The 14,713-nt window shown below is 39.3% G+C and overlaps 1 protein-coding gene across 8 annotated transcripts in view; it reads left to right on the top strand.

The window, feature by feature from the left end:
• kif21b (kinesin family member 21B) overlaps positions 1–14,713 on the top strand; it is an 86,586-nt gene that overhangs the window by 30,552 nt on the left and 41,321 nt on the right. For all 8 annotated transcript variants that reach the window (XM_037532313.1, XM_017712848.2, XM_037532314.1 and 5 more), the window contains exons 2-9: positions 1,986–2,208; positions 3,488–3,670; positions 6,173–6,322; positions 7,191–7,325; positions 7,663–7,842; positions 9,279–9,394; positions 12,191–12,386; positions 14,484–14,673. In XM_037532313.1, coding sequence (XP_037388210.1) covers positions 1,986–2,208; positions 3,488–3,670; positions 6,173–6,322; positions 7,191–7,325; positions 7,663–7,842; positions 9,279–9,394; positions 12,191–12,386; positions 14,484–14,673 — 1,373 coding nt within the window. The remainder of the gene's footprint in view (positions 1–1,985; positions 2,209–3,487; positions 3,671–6,172; positions 6,323–7,190; positions 7,326–7,662; positions 7,843–9,278; positions 9,395–12,190; positions 12,387–14,483; positions 14,674–14,713) is intronic.

Genomic DNA, 14,713 nt, shown 5'->3' with positions numbered 1-14,713 from the left:
CAAACAGTATTAAAAACAAACTATTTAGGAATCCAAAAAAAAACAACCATCATTAGTCAGTTAATACCTGTTTACCAATAAGCCTAAAATTAAGGATGCAACCAAAAATATCAAAATATACATGTATACACATATAACATGTATGGTTTCAATTCTGATCTGTTTGAGTGAGTCGTGTTCAAAGCTATTATAAAAAAAGAAATTATATATGTAAACTTATGAGCACACACATCAGTTGTCCTGTACTTTAAATATGTTCTTAAATATATGAAAAAAACATCAAAATGACTAGAATATGCAGTGATAACCTACTGGCCCAAGTTAAAAGGAATGCCTTTTAGCAGGACCAGCTTTAGCTCAGTGTACGTCAGAAGCTTTTGAAAGTCATTGTCATCCTCCCTGTCCTTCACTATAATTTTGCATGCTCATGTGTGATTTTCTTATAAAGGCATGCAACACACATTCTGTTGGAGAACATGGGATAAATAGTTGTCTTATCACTTATCACAAGATGTTTGAATTCAGTGTGGTCCATGAATTTTGAGCGATACCCAGCCCTACACATGAATGTTTTATTTATTTATTTATATATATATTTTTATGTAAAACAGGGTTAAGATGAGCAGTAAGACTGAGACCTGCTAGCGGCTGGAAACAGATTTTTGTGTGAAGAGCGTGCGCCCTTTGCTCAGCTGCAGTTGACAGATCTCTGCAGTTCTCTATGGGGGGCCGGGTGCTCAGTTTGGAGTAGAGGGGGCTGGAGCTGTTCACAAATCCGCTCTGCCTGGCCTCATCACCCAGAGAAGCTTATATCCCTCACTGGGGGGCCTCTTGTGCTCTCCCACCCAAACCAATAAAAAAATGTTTAATTACTCACAAAACTCATACTTACAAAATTCAAACACATATGTATGGAAAGCTACTTGTGTAAATACAGCAGAGAAAGTCTTTCTCATTATCATTTATCTTGCTCATGTAAAATGATTTCATTTAAAAGGTTGAAGAGAGATAATCTTTGTGATACTAAAGGCTAAGCCTAAATTGTAAGTAACATATAAGATCTAAATTTACCCTAGAAGAGACTGACTCATTAAATTAATTCAGTAGTTGAGTTAATGGAGTGACCCATTTATTAGCTTATGGTCTCAGTCAGTTTTTTTTTTTTTTTTTTGATGGCTCTTATTTAGCAGTACTTAATTGGTGGAATTTTTTCTATCTGAAGGCAGTGGGCCATGCATCAGTGCAGTTCTTAGTATTAATGAGTGCATATAGAAAATCTTGGAACTTTTTTCTTTTTAGGAAACTGTCCTTTTAGGAAACATTGTGTCAATATCTGTTAACTAATAGTAATTCTGAATTACTTACTGAAGGGCCCGATTCCTACATCTGTTTTGTATTTTTTTCTGTCCCATGAGGTCCACCTTTTATGTCTGTGTGGGTTTATGTACAGTAAAACAGTTTTTACATGATATTTTCTAGCATCTTTTAGATGTTTAAAATTAAAAAGGCTATTTTTCTACCACCTTAAAGATGAATATATGTGAATTGCCTCTGTTCTGTCCGATGCTTTGGTCTGCCTTTAGCCATACGTCATTTAAAAGACTCCTTATAATTTCACTATTAATAGTTGGAGCTAAACTGATACAATAGGCAAATATATGTAAATCCATGGTTTTACATGGCATCACAAAAGCAGCATGGCATCAAAAAATCATTTTTGCAGCTTAATTTCCACATTTGAACCAAATTGCCTGGAAATGAATGGTACATTGTGAAACCTCAAGAGCTTTTAAGAAATCAAACTCTTTTATTTAAATACAAAAGAAAAAAAAAAGAAAGTTTTGGCTTTCCGTGATATGGTCAGTTCTGTGTTATTTTAAGATACATTAACAGTGAAATTAAGAAACCATTTTCCTTCTTTTATAAAGTTAACAAAAAACAGTGATGGTATGTATCATCAATGTATGTCTATGGCTCCATGGCAGGATCCGGCCTCAGATGGCGAAGGAGAAGATCGAGGGCTGCCACATCTGCACCTCAGTGACCCCAGGAGAGCCCCAAGTGCTGCTTGGTAAAGACAAGGCCTTCACTTACGACTTTGTGTTCGACATTGATGTCCAGCAGCAGCAGATCTATAGCGCCTGCGTCCACAAGCTCATCGAGGGCTGCTTTGAAGGATACAACGCTACAGTCTTTGCCTATGGCCAGGTGGGGCAAACACACACATGTGACAGATGGTCCTTGCACAATATCCAAATGAGCCACATAAGGTTGTTTATGAAGTCATGTACCAACACCCACACCACAAAGCCCACCAGCCTCAGCTATTTAAATCCAAGCAGAGAAAATACATATGGATGGAACGCATTTGCAAATCCCATCTGGAATATCTTGCGCTATGCACTGAAAGTGCCCTTTGTAGCACATAACGTTTGCTAAATGCTTACTGCAAGCTTTCTCACTACAGTAGACCCATATTTCCCCTGCGATTAATTCTATGAATGAAGCAGAAGCGAAAGTTGCATTGACCCCATGACCAATCTCATTAAAAGGCAGATATGAGGTGACAGCTGTGCTGAATGTCTTTGCGAGTAGACTACAGGCCTCTCATGCAACCACGGGCCTGTCAGGCGATACATCACACACTCCACTTCATCCGTCTCTGTTGGAAAGCGGTCAAGATTAATTGCCTGACTTGTATTTGAGCACCCAGGGTATTGTTGGTGTAAGTGTTCTAAAGGTCAGATAAATAAGAGAAATCAGGGAAATGTGTTCAAGAAAGTACATACAGCTCTCTTAAACTTCCTACACCTTCAGGTCTGCTCTGTATATGACATACTGTTTTTAATTCTGTCCTTATGTATGTACAGTGCTGAGTAATGGTTGGAGACCAGCTTCCATTTATTTAATTCCCTGTCCAAATGACCATTAAGTTCAAGTTGTTCAAAAAGAAGAACACATCTTTAACAGAATATTACACAGAAGGCTTGAAAACTACATATAAAAGTTTTCAGTATTTAGGACATTCACCCCTTGGCCTTATTATAGCTTCCATTCTTTTTGGGAGACTTGCTTTCAGTTTTTCAAGGAAATCTGTTGGAATAACTTTCCACACCTCAACACACAAGTTCCACAAGTTTAGCCTTAAAAATTTCTGCTTCTTACGACAACGATGAGTTGTCTTACAGTAGAAAGACGGACAGAAACACCTGTGGATTTATTCAAATCTGAGGCATTGCATGATTGTTATCAGTCCCATTTTCTCTGTATCTTTCAATCATGGACTGTGGATTGCAAGTAGATTATCTTGTATCTAATCTCCTTAGAAATATCTTCTGCAAAAATGAACTACCAGTTCTTAATTGCCTTTTTGACTGGAAATAAATGAAGAGTGGTCTCTGATTTATGCACAGTACTGTATTCCAGTGTATGTTTATTGTGTGGTGTGTTAGTTTTCTTGTGGTGTGATTTTGTCTCCTGATTACAGACGGGCTCAGGGAAGACGTACACCATGGGCACAGGCTTTGATGTGACTGTGGGCGAGGAAGAACAGGGTATCATCCCACGTGCTGTGCACCAGCTTTTCCAGGGCATTCAACGACGGCGGCTGGAGGCTCAGGAATGTGGCGCACACCTGCCGGAGTTCAAAGTCAGCGCCCAGTTCCTCGAGGTGAGACAGTCATCCACAACACAAAATGCAATGCAAATACCATTCAGTCAAAGTCACTTATGCTTTGTCACATTTACGTCTTTTGTTAGAGAGTAAATATTAGCGTGGTCTCCAAGAACTGTCCAGAAAACCTTTGTCTTCTATCCCAAAGTGAAATTTGACCTTCCACAATATTGAACTGCTTTGTTTACATTTTTATCTGAAGCACAGCAAATGTGTCATACATTGAGCACTAATCAAAAATTCCTTTGTTTGCTTTGGACAGTTTGCATCAGATTATGCTAGCTGCATGCAATAAACAAATAATAAACTCAAGCAAACAATATCTTGTTGGGATATTTTAGCGCTACTCGCTTAAGATATTGTTGGGATATTCCAGTAACAAACATGGCTAAAATAGTGCCCCACTACTGGAGAGATCTTGAACATGGGATTGTCACTCTGACTGAGCTCTTTCATTTGCTTATTATCTTTTCCTCTGTGGACCATGTAATGGTTATGATTTGATTACAATAAGTATGCATGTATACAAAGTAGAAATGCTGATGAAGCTAATGGAAGCAGATGGCTGGGGGTTGCACAGCTCCTGTCCGGATTATAGCCCCATTTATCCCTGTCTGTTTGGGTAGAGTGATGATTGTGTCCAGCACAGCTGAATGAAATCACATCATACATGTAGGCTAGTGTGTTTGTGTTGAAACAGAGCAAGATACGATAATGGCTTAAGTGAAAAGGAAAAGAGTGATACGGAAAGAATGGGAAAAGCGCAGGGAAGTCCATATTTCAGGTTCCTATTAATCAACTATACTGACAGCCCACACACACAGAGCTGGACGCCTTCATTCACACTGTTCAAATAAGGCTTGGGTAATGAGTATAACCCCACATTTGAGTGTGTTAATACATGATTCAGCAGGATTAATCATCTCCTAGGGTGTCTGTTTTGGGTTATAACTGGGGCATTTTTCAAAAGTATCTCTGTTGCTGTAAATGAATGAGGCTCTCCCCAGAGCCAGTCTTAATGGGCCAGTAATATGCCCCTTATTCTATTAGTGTAGCCCTCTGTGTAAGTCTTCTGGGTTTGCTCTGTCAGCCTCATGGCATCTGCCTCTTCATGTGTCTGAATTCTGAATTCAGTCTCTATCCTATCTCTTATCCTGATGTAAATAGTCATGCAAAGTAGCTTGATGTGAAATGCTCTATTCTAGAAAAAACTGAGCCAGAATTGTTCACAGTGGTAGTGATAAGAACCAGATGTCTGAAGACTTTCATACCTCTAAAAGCTCATTTACATGAAAGTATTACATGAAAATTGTAGACTATATTCACAAAACCTGGAAAAAGCATCACATGGCTTTATTGCTGCCTGTGGATTCCCAATGAAGCTATGAAGAAAAAGTCTGTTTGATCAAAGACATTTATCCATAGCAAATCTGCCAGTTACCTGAAGCCTGATTGTGTTATTGCCCACAATAACATATTCAGACATCTATAATTACCTATAAATGAATCAACCTACACATTGCATGGGATAAAAGCACACATCACAAAAGCACACAAAGTAAGATTACTATCCCAAATGAACTAATAATAAGATTTTCAATTTAATGTTTAATTTATTCTCTTTCAAATCTATTATTTTAAACAACTGGCAATCAGCCAACTAATTCTTTGGATTTTGGTTGATTCGTCTTGCGCAGTGCACTGTGTTTGAATGCATCTCTACCAAATACATAATTATGCATGGCTCATTGTGCTAAACAGACTGTTGCTCTTTTACTGTTAGTGCAGCTTTATTTCCATCCATCCATCAATTTTCTAAGCCGCTTCTCCGTCAGGGTCGCGGGGGGATGCTGGAGCCTATCCCAGCAGTGCAGCTTTATTTGATCCATGTTATTTAAAAAGGCATTAATTTAACTTCACACTGGTCCTCGACCATGTGTCTGTTTATATGTGAAGGACCAGTGAGCTAATATAAGATCCAGGTCTCCAAAATCAGATTCACATTTATAAATTGCATGTTGTACATGTTGTACAATGTTAATACTTCCATGTGCACAGTTATTATTGTCATTGAAATGTTGTTGTTTTTTTACTGTTATTACTGATATAATTCATTATATTGATGTTGATTATTCAGTTGTGAGTTTGATTGTACACATACACTGAAGAAAAACTGGAGGAATATTGAAATTGTTGGTGAAGTTTGTTTATGCTTGTTTCATGCTCAGAACATTTTTTAAGAATGAGGACCACTTTCTTTTTCCCACACCAACACTCTGGAAAACTAATTTCTTCTGCCTCGTTCTTTAACTGTCCCTCTTTGTGTCTATATCTCTAAAGTCAGTATGGTTATCACTATTCATCATGATCAGGGCCCCGTTTGGCTTTCTGTGTGGTCCCCACAGCTCCTGTGGCTAAAAGGCTGGCCTTTCTCTGGCCTTTGGACTTCTTGACCTTTGGTCAGCAGTGGGTCAGAATGCATGTGTATTTGTCTTGCAGCTGTATAATGAGGAGATCCTGGACCTGTTTGACAGCGCACGTGATCCTGAGGCTCGAGGTAGGAAGTCCAACATTAAGATCCACGAAGATGGAAGTGGTGGCATCTACACCTCAGGAGTGACCTCGCGCCTGGTCAGCTCAGAGGAAGAGGTCAGATATCTCTGTGCTGTTTGTGTCAATGAGTGTGTGGCTTAATGAGAGAGATATCTGTGTGTTTTTCTTCTTTTTTCTTTTTCTTCTTATCATATATAATTTTTATTATCACTGTTACTATTACTACAACTGTATGATTGCTTTTCAACTTTACTGAGTATGCTCAGCTTTAATCTTTTCAGACAAAAGCAGTGGAAAAGTTGATTTTTCTATAATAAGAATAATAACCACTTTTTTTTGTTTAATTTAAGTCTCTATCAAATGGGTAAGTTCAGTTCCAACAATCTGTATAGATTTGTGTCATTTAACCTGAATGAAAAGACTTATTGACATATGTGTTTTAATGAATATTGTTTTAATGAACTGCTTGCCTTGTATTGACTGACTCCTTCTACAGTCTTTGTGCATCTGTAAGATCAAGAGTCTACCATGAGTTTATCATTTAGGCACAAATACATATTCTCCATTATAATATCTGGATCAAAGTGCTCTCCATTAAATGGTTGGCACACCATTGAAGGGTTAAACTTCTCATCATTGATACAGTCCAGTTGGGCTTGAACGGAAATTGAATGGAACGGAATGAGTGAGGGTGAGTGAGTGTGTGAGAGAGAATGAGTGTGTGAGTGAGTTCCATTAAGTATTTACGCTTTTGGGTTTATTTAATTGCTGAAGACTTGGGCATTTGGGTTGAACCTCATCATGTTTTTACTTGTCTCACAGAGATAATGAGATGACAATATTGAGCACTGATGAACAACATTTATACAAGAAGGTTCATCTCATTGCACAAGTAGGCTTATTTTTGCAAATGTGTACATACATACAGAATAAGACTCTGACTCCCTGTGTGCTGTATCCTCAGCTCCTCCAGTGCCTGAAACTTGGCGCTCTGTCTCGGACCACGGCCAGCACACAGATGAACGCGCAGAGTTCCCGCTCTCATGCTATCTTCACCATCCACTTGTGCCAGATGCGAGTGTGTCCCCAGCCCAGTCTGGTATAGCCCAAGCTTTCTGTTAACAAATTACTAATCAAAAGCAGATAATGGAAGATATATACTTTGCCTATGCTGACAGACTCTGCACGCATTTGGATGCACTAGTATTGTACCAATAACAAGTTCAGACAGGCTTTAAGTTAGTTAAGGAGCATACTGGAGTTCTTTACACTAATCTGAAATGAAATGCCCTCTATGCTGCACCTGCATGTCAGCATTACATACCTAATATGGATAGATAAGTAATGAATAAGAGCTGAATGCTTTATAAGCATTTTAGTCTATGCTCATGTGATATGCTTCATACATTCCCCTGTCCTTTTTTTTCTGTTTGAAGGTAAATGGGTCTGTAAATGCTGAGGAGAATGGAGTGGCTGATGGCTCCATCTCACAGCCTGAGTACGAGACCTTAACCGCCAAGTTTCATTTTGTGGACCTGGCTGGATCGGAGCGGCTCAAACGCACAGGAGCCACGGGAGAACGGGCGAGAGAAGGCATCTCCATCAACTGTGGCCTGGTACGAGCCTTAGCAATGATGTCCCTTGAATTAATGAAATGTACACAGTTTTACTCATTACATCACATCCAAGTTTGGTGTTTGAAGTGTGCTTCTTTAGTTTTGCATTGTAGATATGAAGCTAACATTGCAAGTAAATAACAGAAGCTAATACTCAACACTTTTGGTCAAACACTGCATGCCTAAATCATCATGCTTGCCTACAGCTGTGCTGAGTTGATTTGCTTATGTGCTTTCTGATAACATGTGGTATACTGTTTGCCAGGGGGCTGTTATACTGTATACTGTTTTTAGCTGTGTGAGACACCTTTGTCCATTTTTATAGATAACAGAATGTCATATGGTGTCAGAAACCATATTAGCTGGTTTATTTGAGATTCCTTAATAATTCAGCATGTTTTGAAGTGTACATCAAAAGTTTAAACATCCCTGGTTAAATTACGTTTTGTTTATTTTCGAGGTGTAAGAATCAGCACAATCTCTACAGGGAACAAACTTAAATATGGTATTTTGCCTCACATATTCATGCACAGTTTTTATTTATTTGCTGAGTTTAATGTATAAAATATAAGAAAATATAAAATGTGCCATACCTTTCGCACATGCTTTTTCCTTCCATCCATCCATCCATTTTCCAAGCCGCTTCTCCATCAGGGTCGCGGGGGGGGTGCTGGAGCCTATCCCAGCAGTCATCGGGCAGAAGGCAGGATACACCCTGGACAGGTTGCCAGCCCATCGCAGGGCAGACAGACAGACACAGACAGTCACTCACACACTCAGCTAACAATAATTGTGCATTAAAGGTGTAGAAGTGTGTTCTCTGTTAACTTATTTTCACCATCAACAAAATTTGATTTGTCCAGCGGAACCCAAACTAGCTGGTGCCTTTAAACTTCTGTTACTTGTTAGCTACCTTAGCCTTATAGCTCCAGTACAAAATAAAGAAGCACTCTTTGGACACTAAACATATCTTGGCTAATCAACGCTGTGGAAATGTGTGTATTTTGGCCAAACCATTGTTTCAACCATTATTCAGTAACCCTGCTTTGTCAGGGATTTTTTACGAGTACATCTTAAGTCTTGTGGAACTAATTATTGCTAAGGGGCTTTCTGGTGCACTCAGCACTTTCTTGTGCTTTGTGATGTGACAATGCCTTGGTCAGCTGCAGGATCTGAGAGAGCCATTACTCCAGCTCCTCTGTCAGATAGGACCAGTGAAGGTGCAGGTAATTGCGTTGTGATAAAGCACCTAATAATAAGAGGCACAATTTCTGGGCTTGGATCAAAGCCAGAACAGAGCCCTTTGTGTCTGTGACTCAGTTAATCTATAGAAAGTGGAGCCATTTAAAAGAGTTTAATCTCACTTATGTAACAGTGAGCTGGGGATGTGATGGAGTGTGACGAGATGTGTGACAGAGCGTGTTTGTGTGTTGCAGCTGGCCCTGGGTAATGTGATAAGTGCACTGGGAGATCAGAGTAAGAAGGCTGGTCATGTCCCTTACAGAGACTCCAAACTCACTCGCCTGTTGCAGGACTCACTGGGAGGGAACAGGTAATGTTTCCAAATTAGACATACATTCACACACTACAAAATACAGCTTTATACCAGGTTCTGTTTATTACTGAATATACATGTTCATATTTTTCTTCAGCTTAGTGTTTATCTCCTTACTGATGACATTTCTGTACATTTCTGCCTTTTAAAATATTTTCTCTTTTATTACACAACAGTTAGTTCAGATCTTGCACTGTGATTAGCTAAAAGTGTTCTACCATTGCCTGTATCTCCCAATAATGGTGCTCTGACAAATCTCTTTTAGTATCACTCTGTTTTATGTGCCTGTAACCTAGCAACAACAACCAGGTGTTAAAAAAGTATAAGCAACATTAAAGTAACACATTTCTTACAAACAAGAAGGCTGCCCAAAATAACTATAATGATAACCTTCTAGTCCTAACTGCAAGAAACACAAGTGAGCAGCAAAAATTAAACCAAAATGGTTCCATTGTAATCAACAAAGCTGTGCACACCAGATGTGACAGCTCCATTTCTGTTTTTGTTGCATCGCACTGAAGTTCCACTTCAGCAAATACAGCAACAAACTTTCATCAAAACACTACTAAACTTACAAAAAATGGATGAGGAGAAACTAATCCAACAGGTGTGGAAAAGAGAGCTGTATGACTCTTGCTGTTTTTGATGAGGATGTTAATAGAAATGAGACAGAAATTGTAACTGTAGACTGCAAGTTTCAGGCGGTAGTACCAAGTGTTTTTTTTTTTTTTTTTTTTTTAACTTTCGGCTACTGATTTTACATTTAAGATTACAGAAATGCATCACAGAAAAGTTATAGCTATATTGTAGCTAGGTCTGGTTTCCAGGTCGGAAGTAGGAGATCTTTAACAGTGTAAATTGTAAGTGAACATCTAAAAATCTAAATTTATAAAGGTGGGAAAAGGCAGGAGGAGACTTTGTACTAATATAGTTTGTGTTGCACAATATTGGACTCACCTGGATATCTGCAATGAGATGTTTGGCATCCGTGGCTTTCAAAAAAACAATATCCGCAGATGACGGCAAAAGTTCCACTTGCTTTGCTGTGGGCGATACGTTACAGCTGGTGGTGGCTTAATTTACAGTTATGGCTCGATTTTTAAAAAAAAAAAAGGACAATCCTTTTTGCCTTTGTCTGTCTACTGCCAACATATGAACGCAGCATTACTACATTTCTCTGTAACCTTAGCACATACAAATCCAAAAATACATACTTCTGTAAGATATTATCAGCCTGTTTTGTCAGATTCTAAAGAGGAGTTTGAGCAACCTTGTCAATTGTCAGCTGTGGTAGCAGAAAAACTAAACAAACTGGAGTAAGAATAAAATCTCAAACTTTGAGCTTCAAGTACAGCTCGACTTGACCCGACATCCTTCAAGGCGAATGGAAGACAAGCGTCGAGAATGTTCTCTGTACTGGCACCCAGGTGGTGGAATGAACTCCCACTGACTGTCCGAACAGCAGAGTCTCTTGCTGTCTTCAAACGTAGACTGAAGACTCATCTCTTTACACAGCACTTAAATGAGCACTGAATTATAAGCTGCATTTATATATATTTTATTGTATTGCACTGTGTATTGTAGTTTATTGTATTGTATTTTATTGTAATTGTATTGCATTGAATGGCACATAGTTCTGTGTTCAACTCTGTTCCTTTTTCTCTTGGTGTCCGCAGTGACATTTTGTTTCTAGCAGTATCTGAGCTCAGGTCTCTTTTCTCTAAGCTATTGGTAGCTAGCAAAGATACTTTCTCTAAATTGACAAAGCACTTCTTGTAAGTCGCTCTGGATTGTCTGCTAAATGCTGTAAATGTAAATGTAAGAATACAAAATGGGTTGTGGAATGTTTTACAAACTGGCTGGAACAAAACAAGATTCAGGTTTATGTGGCAGGCATTGAAAAAGCTGAGCTGAACCTGATATTTTAAGAGCTTATGGCACAAATCTGTATGGCAAAAAGCTACTCCTTCTCCTAGTATTTCTAGGAGTAGGCATTGCAGTATGTTTTATAGTATTGCATTATAGTATGACATACAGGCAAAGCATAGGGGCAGATTTTAGTTGAAGACTGGAAGACAGTGTTTCTAAATGTATTGCTGGTGACACGTTAGATAAGATGGGGTTAATCAATGTATTCAGTAAAGCTCTTTAGAAAGTTGTGTACCTTTTACACATAAACACATAGTTGGCAAGATTTTGTTTATGACGCAACATAGAGGGTAGTGCATGCACATGTTGTATTACTGTGAACAGTGAAGGTATTGTTGCTTCCCTCCCACTCTTGAGAAGGTTAATGCATGCATTCTGTGTGTGTGTGTGTGTGTGTGTGTGTGTGTGTGTGTGTGTGTGTGTGTGTGTGCACGCAAGTCCAGGGTGCAGATATTTAGCCCACAGCAAGAGGAGACCGGCCACATGCACATGTTTATGATTTGTGATGTGAGGAGGAATTCTTCTGAATTAAACATTAGGGGCCTGCAGCCACAGATCCTCCTTCAAGCAGTTAGCGTGATCACAAAGCATGCAAAGCTGCCCCACGCATGTACACACACACACACACACACACACACACACACACACACACACAGAGACAGAGAAAGAAGGGTAGTGTGTTTGACTGAGAGCCAATTTGTATATGAGTGTGTTGTTTTTGTATTATGAGAACCGTATTAACCTCTTCTTTGCTATTCTATTCTCCTCTCATCTCTGTTCTCTTCTCTTTTGTATTATCTTCATCTTTTTTCTGCTCCTGTCATCTCCTTTTCTCAATTTCTCTCTTTATTTCTCTATCACCAGTCGAACAGTGATGATTGCTTGCATCAGCCCCTCAGACCGGGACTTCATGGAAACGTTGAACACACTGAAGTATGCTAACCGGGCGCGCAACATCAAGAATAAGGTGGTGGTGAACCAGGACAAGACCAGTCAACAGATTAGCGCCCTGAGAGCTGAAATCGCTCGTCTGCAGATGGAGCTCATGGAGTACAAAGCGGTGAGGAAGATAATGGTGATGAAGGAAACATCAGTAGATTAGTCTTGCCAAGTACCTCATTTAGCTTTCATTCATAAGCTCTCCTGTAGCATCTTCGCACACCTTGTTTTGTAGACTCTCACTTTTATTGTTTGCTTAGTGATTGAGTGAATCCAATTTTATCTGAAGCCTTCTCTGAACCCTGTTAATTGTTTCACATTTTTGTTTAGCAAAATGATAATATCTGATAATATCTTCTACAATCGTGACATTTTCTGCCCATTGTCTCTCCCTGATATGTCTTTGCCAACAGGATGACAGCTGTCAGATTGTTTGCTGGACATGGTTTCAGAGAAGCAGAGTTGAAAGTAAACAGGAAGAGATCCTATTGTTTATCTTCTTGCTTATTTACTTAGTCACACACTAAGAATTGAAGCTGAAATTGAGGCGTCATTCTAGCGTAACTTGAAACCCTCTCACTCTGTTGTAAATCATTTAATATTGCCCAAGTGGCCCTGATAAGAAGTAGATTGTTTCCAACACCACAAAGCTCTCTTTTCTCATATTTCACTCATTTTGTCAGTAGGAAACCAGTTGTGTGTCCTAGAGAGGGTAGGCTAGGAAGGTTGTAGGTAGTGTAGGATTTGTGGAGGAGAATGACAACAGTGATTAGCAGGATTTGGGTTTATAGGATCTCACTCCAGTGGCAGGTCAATGGAGCGAAGCAGTGGCTGAACGCTGCGGCTCTGTGATGACCTGGATGAGTGGGAATTGGGGCTTAGTGTTAACGGCTAGCGGTCAGCGGTTAGCAACAGTAGCAGTAGATGTGAGCTGTACAGAGTCACAAGTGGCTGAGGTCAGTGGAACAAGGATAACTGGAAAGTGGGGTTAATTCACTTATAAAGAATGACTGATAGCAATCAAAGAAGACTTTTGGAGGGGTTACATTCAGTGATTAAAAAAAGGGCAAGTTCTTAGAAATATAAGGCTTCTAATACAAACATTGCCAAAGGCTTCACCATAATGTAATGGCCCTACTTGGGCTGCCAGTGGTTATGCCACTGTTACTTCTTCCTTCTCTGTTACTCTGCCCCTATCCAGTGTTTTTTACAGATTTGAAATATATCTTTGAGGTGGAGAGTGGGGATCAAGGGGAGACACAGGCTTAAAAATTCATAACTTCTTTGCACTTGGCTATTACAAATACACAAAGTTTATAATTTATGAGGCTATGTAGGTCAGTTATGTACAAGTATTAGTGACAATGTTTTTAATTACAGATTTAATGCATATCTTTAAGTATTTTTCACACTCATTTTCCCTGTGAATCTGTATCCTGTTGTATAGATATACATGAAAACAAATGGTTTGATCTGCTGCCTGCTGTTGTTTTATGGCATATTTTTAGTGCTTTAAATGATGACTATTAAGATCTGTTTCAGAGCTTTTTTGCTCTGTAGGTTGCACTACAGTCCGGCATTTTGCTACAGCAGGAGAGCAATAGTGAACTGAAGTGTTTTGTGTCTGGCGGATGAAATCATAATCCCTGGCAAAAAAAAGATGACATGTTGATAACAGACACCCGAATAACGTCTTATACTTGAAAGACTCTTTTAACCCCTGAAATGATCAAAATGTACTTCTCTAAGATAAAGCCATTTTTACTGTATTTAAATAAGGTTTATGCTAGCTTAATAACGGCAAAACGCTTTTCTGAACTAGCACACATCAGGATACCAGAGGTATCCTACTTCTAGTTTTTTGCTCCTGTTTTTATGGCTTGTTGTAATTTCTCAATACTCATCTGTTAAGTAAGTGCAGTGTAACTGCAACTAGGCATTCTTTCAAGCTAGGAAAGCAAATTCTAGCGAGGACAGCTTTGCTGGTTACATGTAATAGCTAGCTAACCTTAAACAATTACTGCAGTTCATTTTGACTGTTCTGCTGTCTCTTTCACTCTCTCTTGCTCCCCATCCCCCAACCTGTGTGTTGCATTTTTATTAATCTGTTTTGAAAAAAAAAATGTAATGGTTGAAATATACTTGGTGTCCATATGCTTGCACACACTACTGAAGTAAAACTTATGTGTGAGAGACACTGCTCTTTCTCTCTCTGTAGGGAAAACGTGTGGCCTGTGAGGATGGCTCAGAAGGTTTCAGCGACCTGTTCCAGGAGAACTCCATGCTGCAGAAGGAGAATGATACCTTGCGGATGCGCGTGAAGGCCATGCAAGAGACCATCGACCACCTCAACACCAGAGTCACTCAGCTTCTCACCAATGAGATCAACCTGCTGCTCACCAAGACAGGTCAGAGCCAAGAGCATGAGTTTCAGCACTTTAAGGGTTT

This window comes from Pygocentrus nattereri, chromosome 21 (genome assembly GCF_015220715.1).
Source record: "Pygocentrus nattereri isolate fPygNat1 chromosome 21, fPygNat1.pri, whole genome shotgun sequence".
In the NCBI taxonomy this organism is placed as follows: domain Eukaryota; kingdom Metazoa; phylum Chordata; class Actinopteri; order Characiformes; family Serrasalmidae; genus Pygocentrus; species Pygocentrus nattereri.
This window is presented reverse-complemented; position numbering and strand designations above follow the sequence as displayed.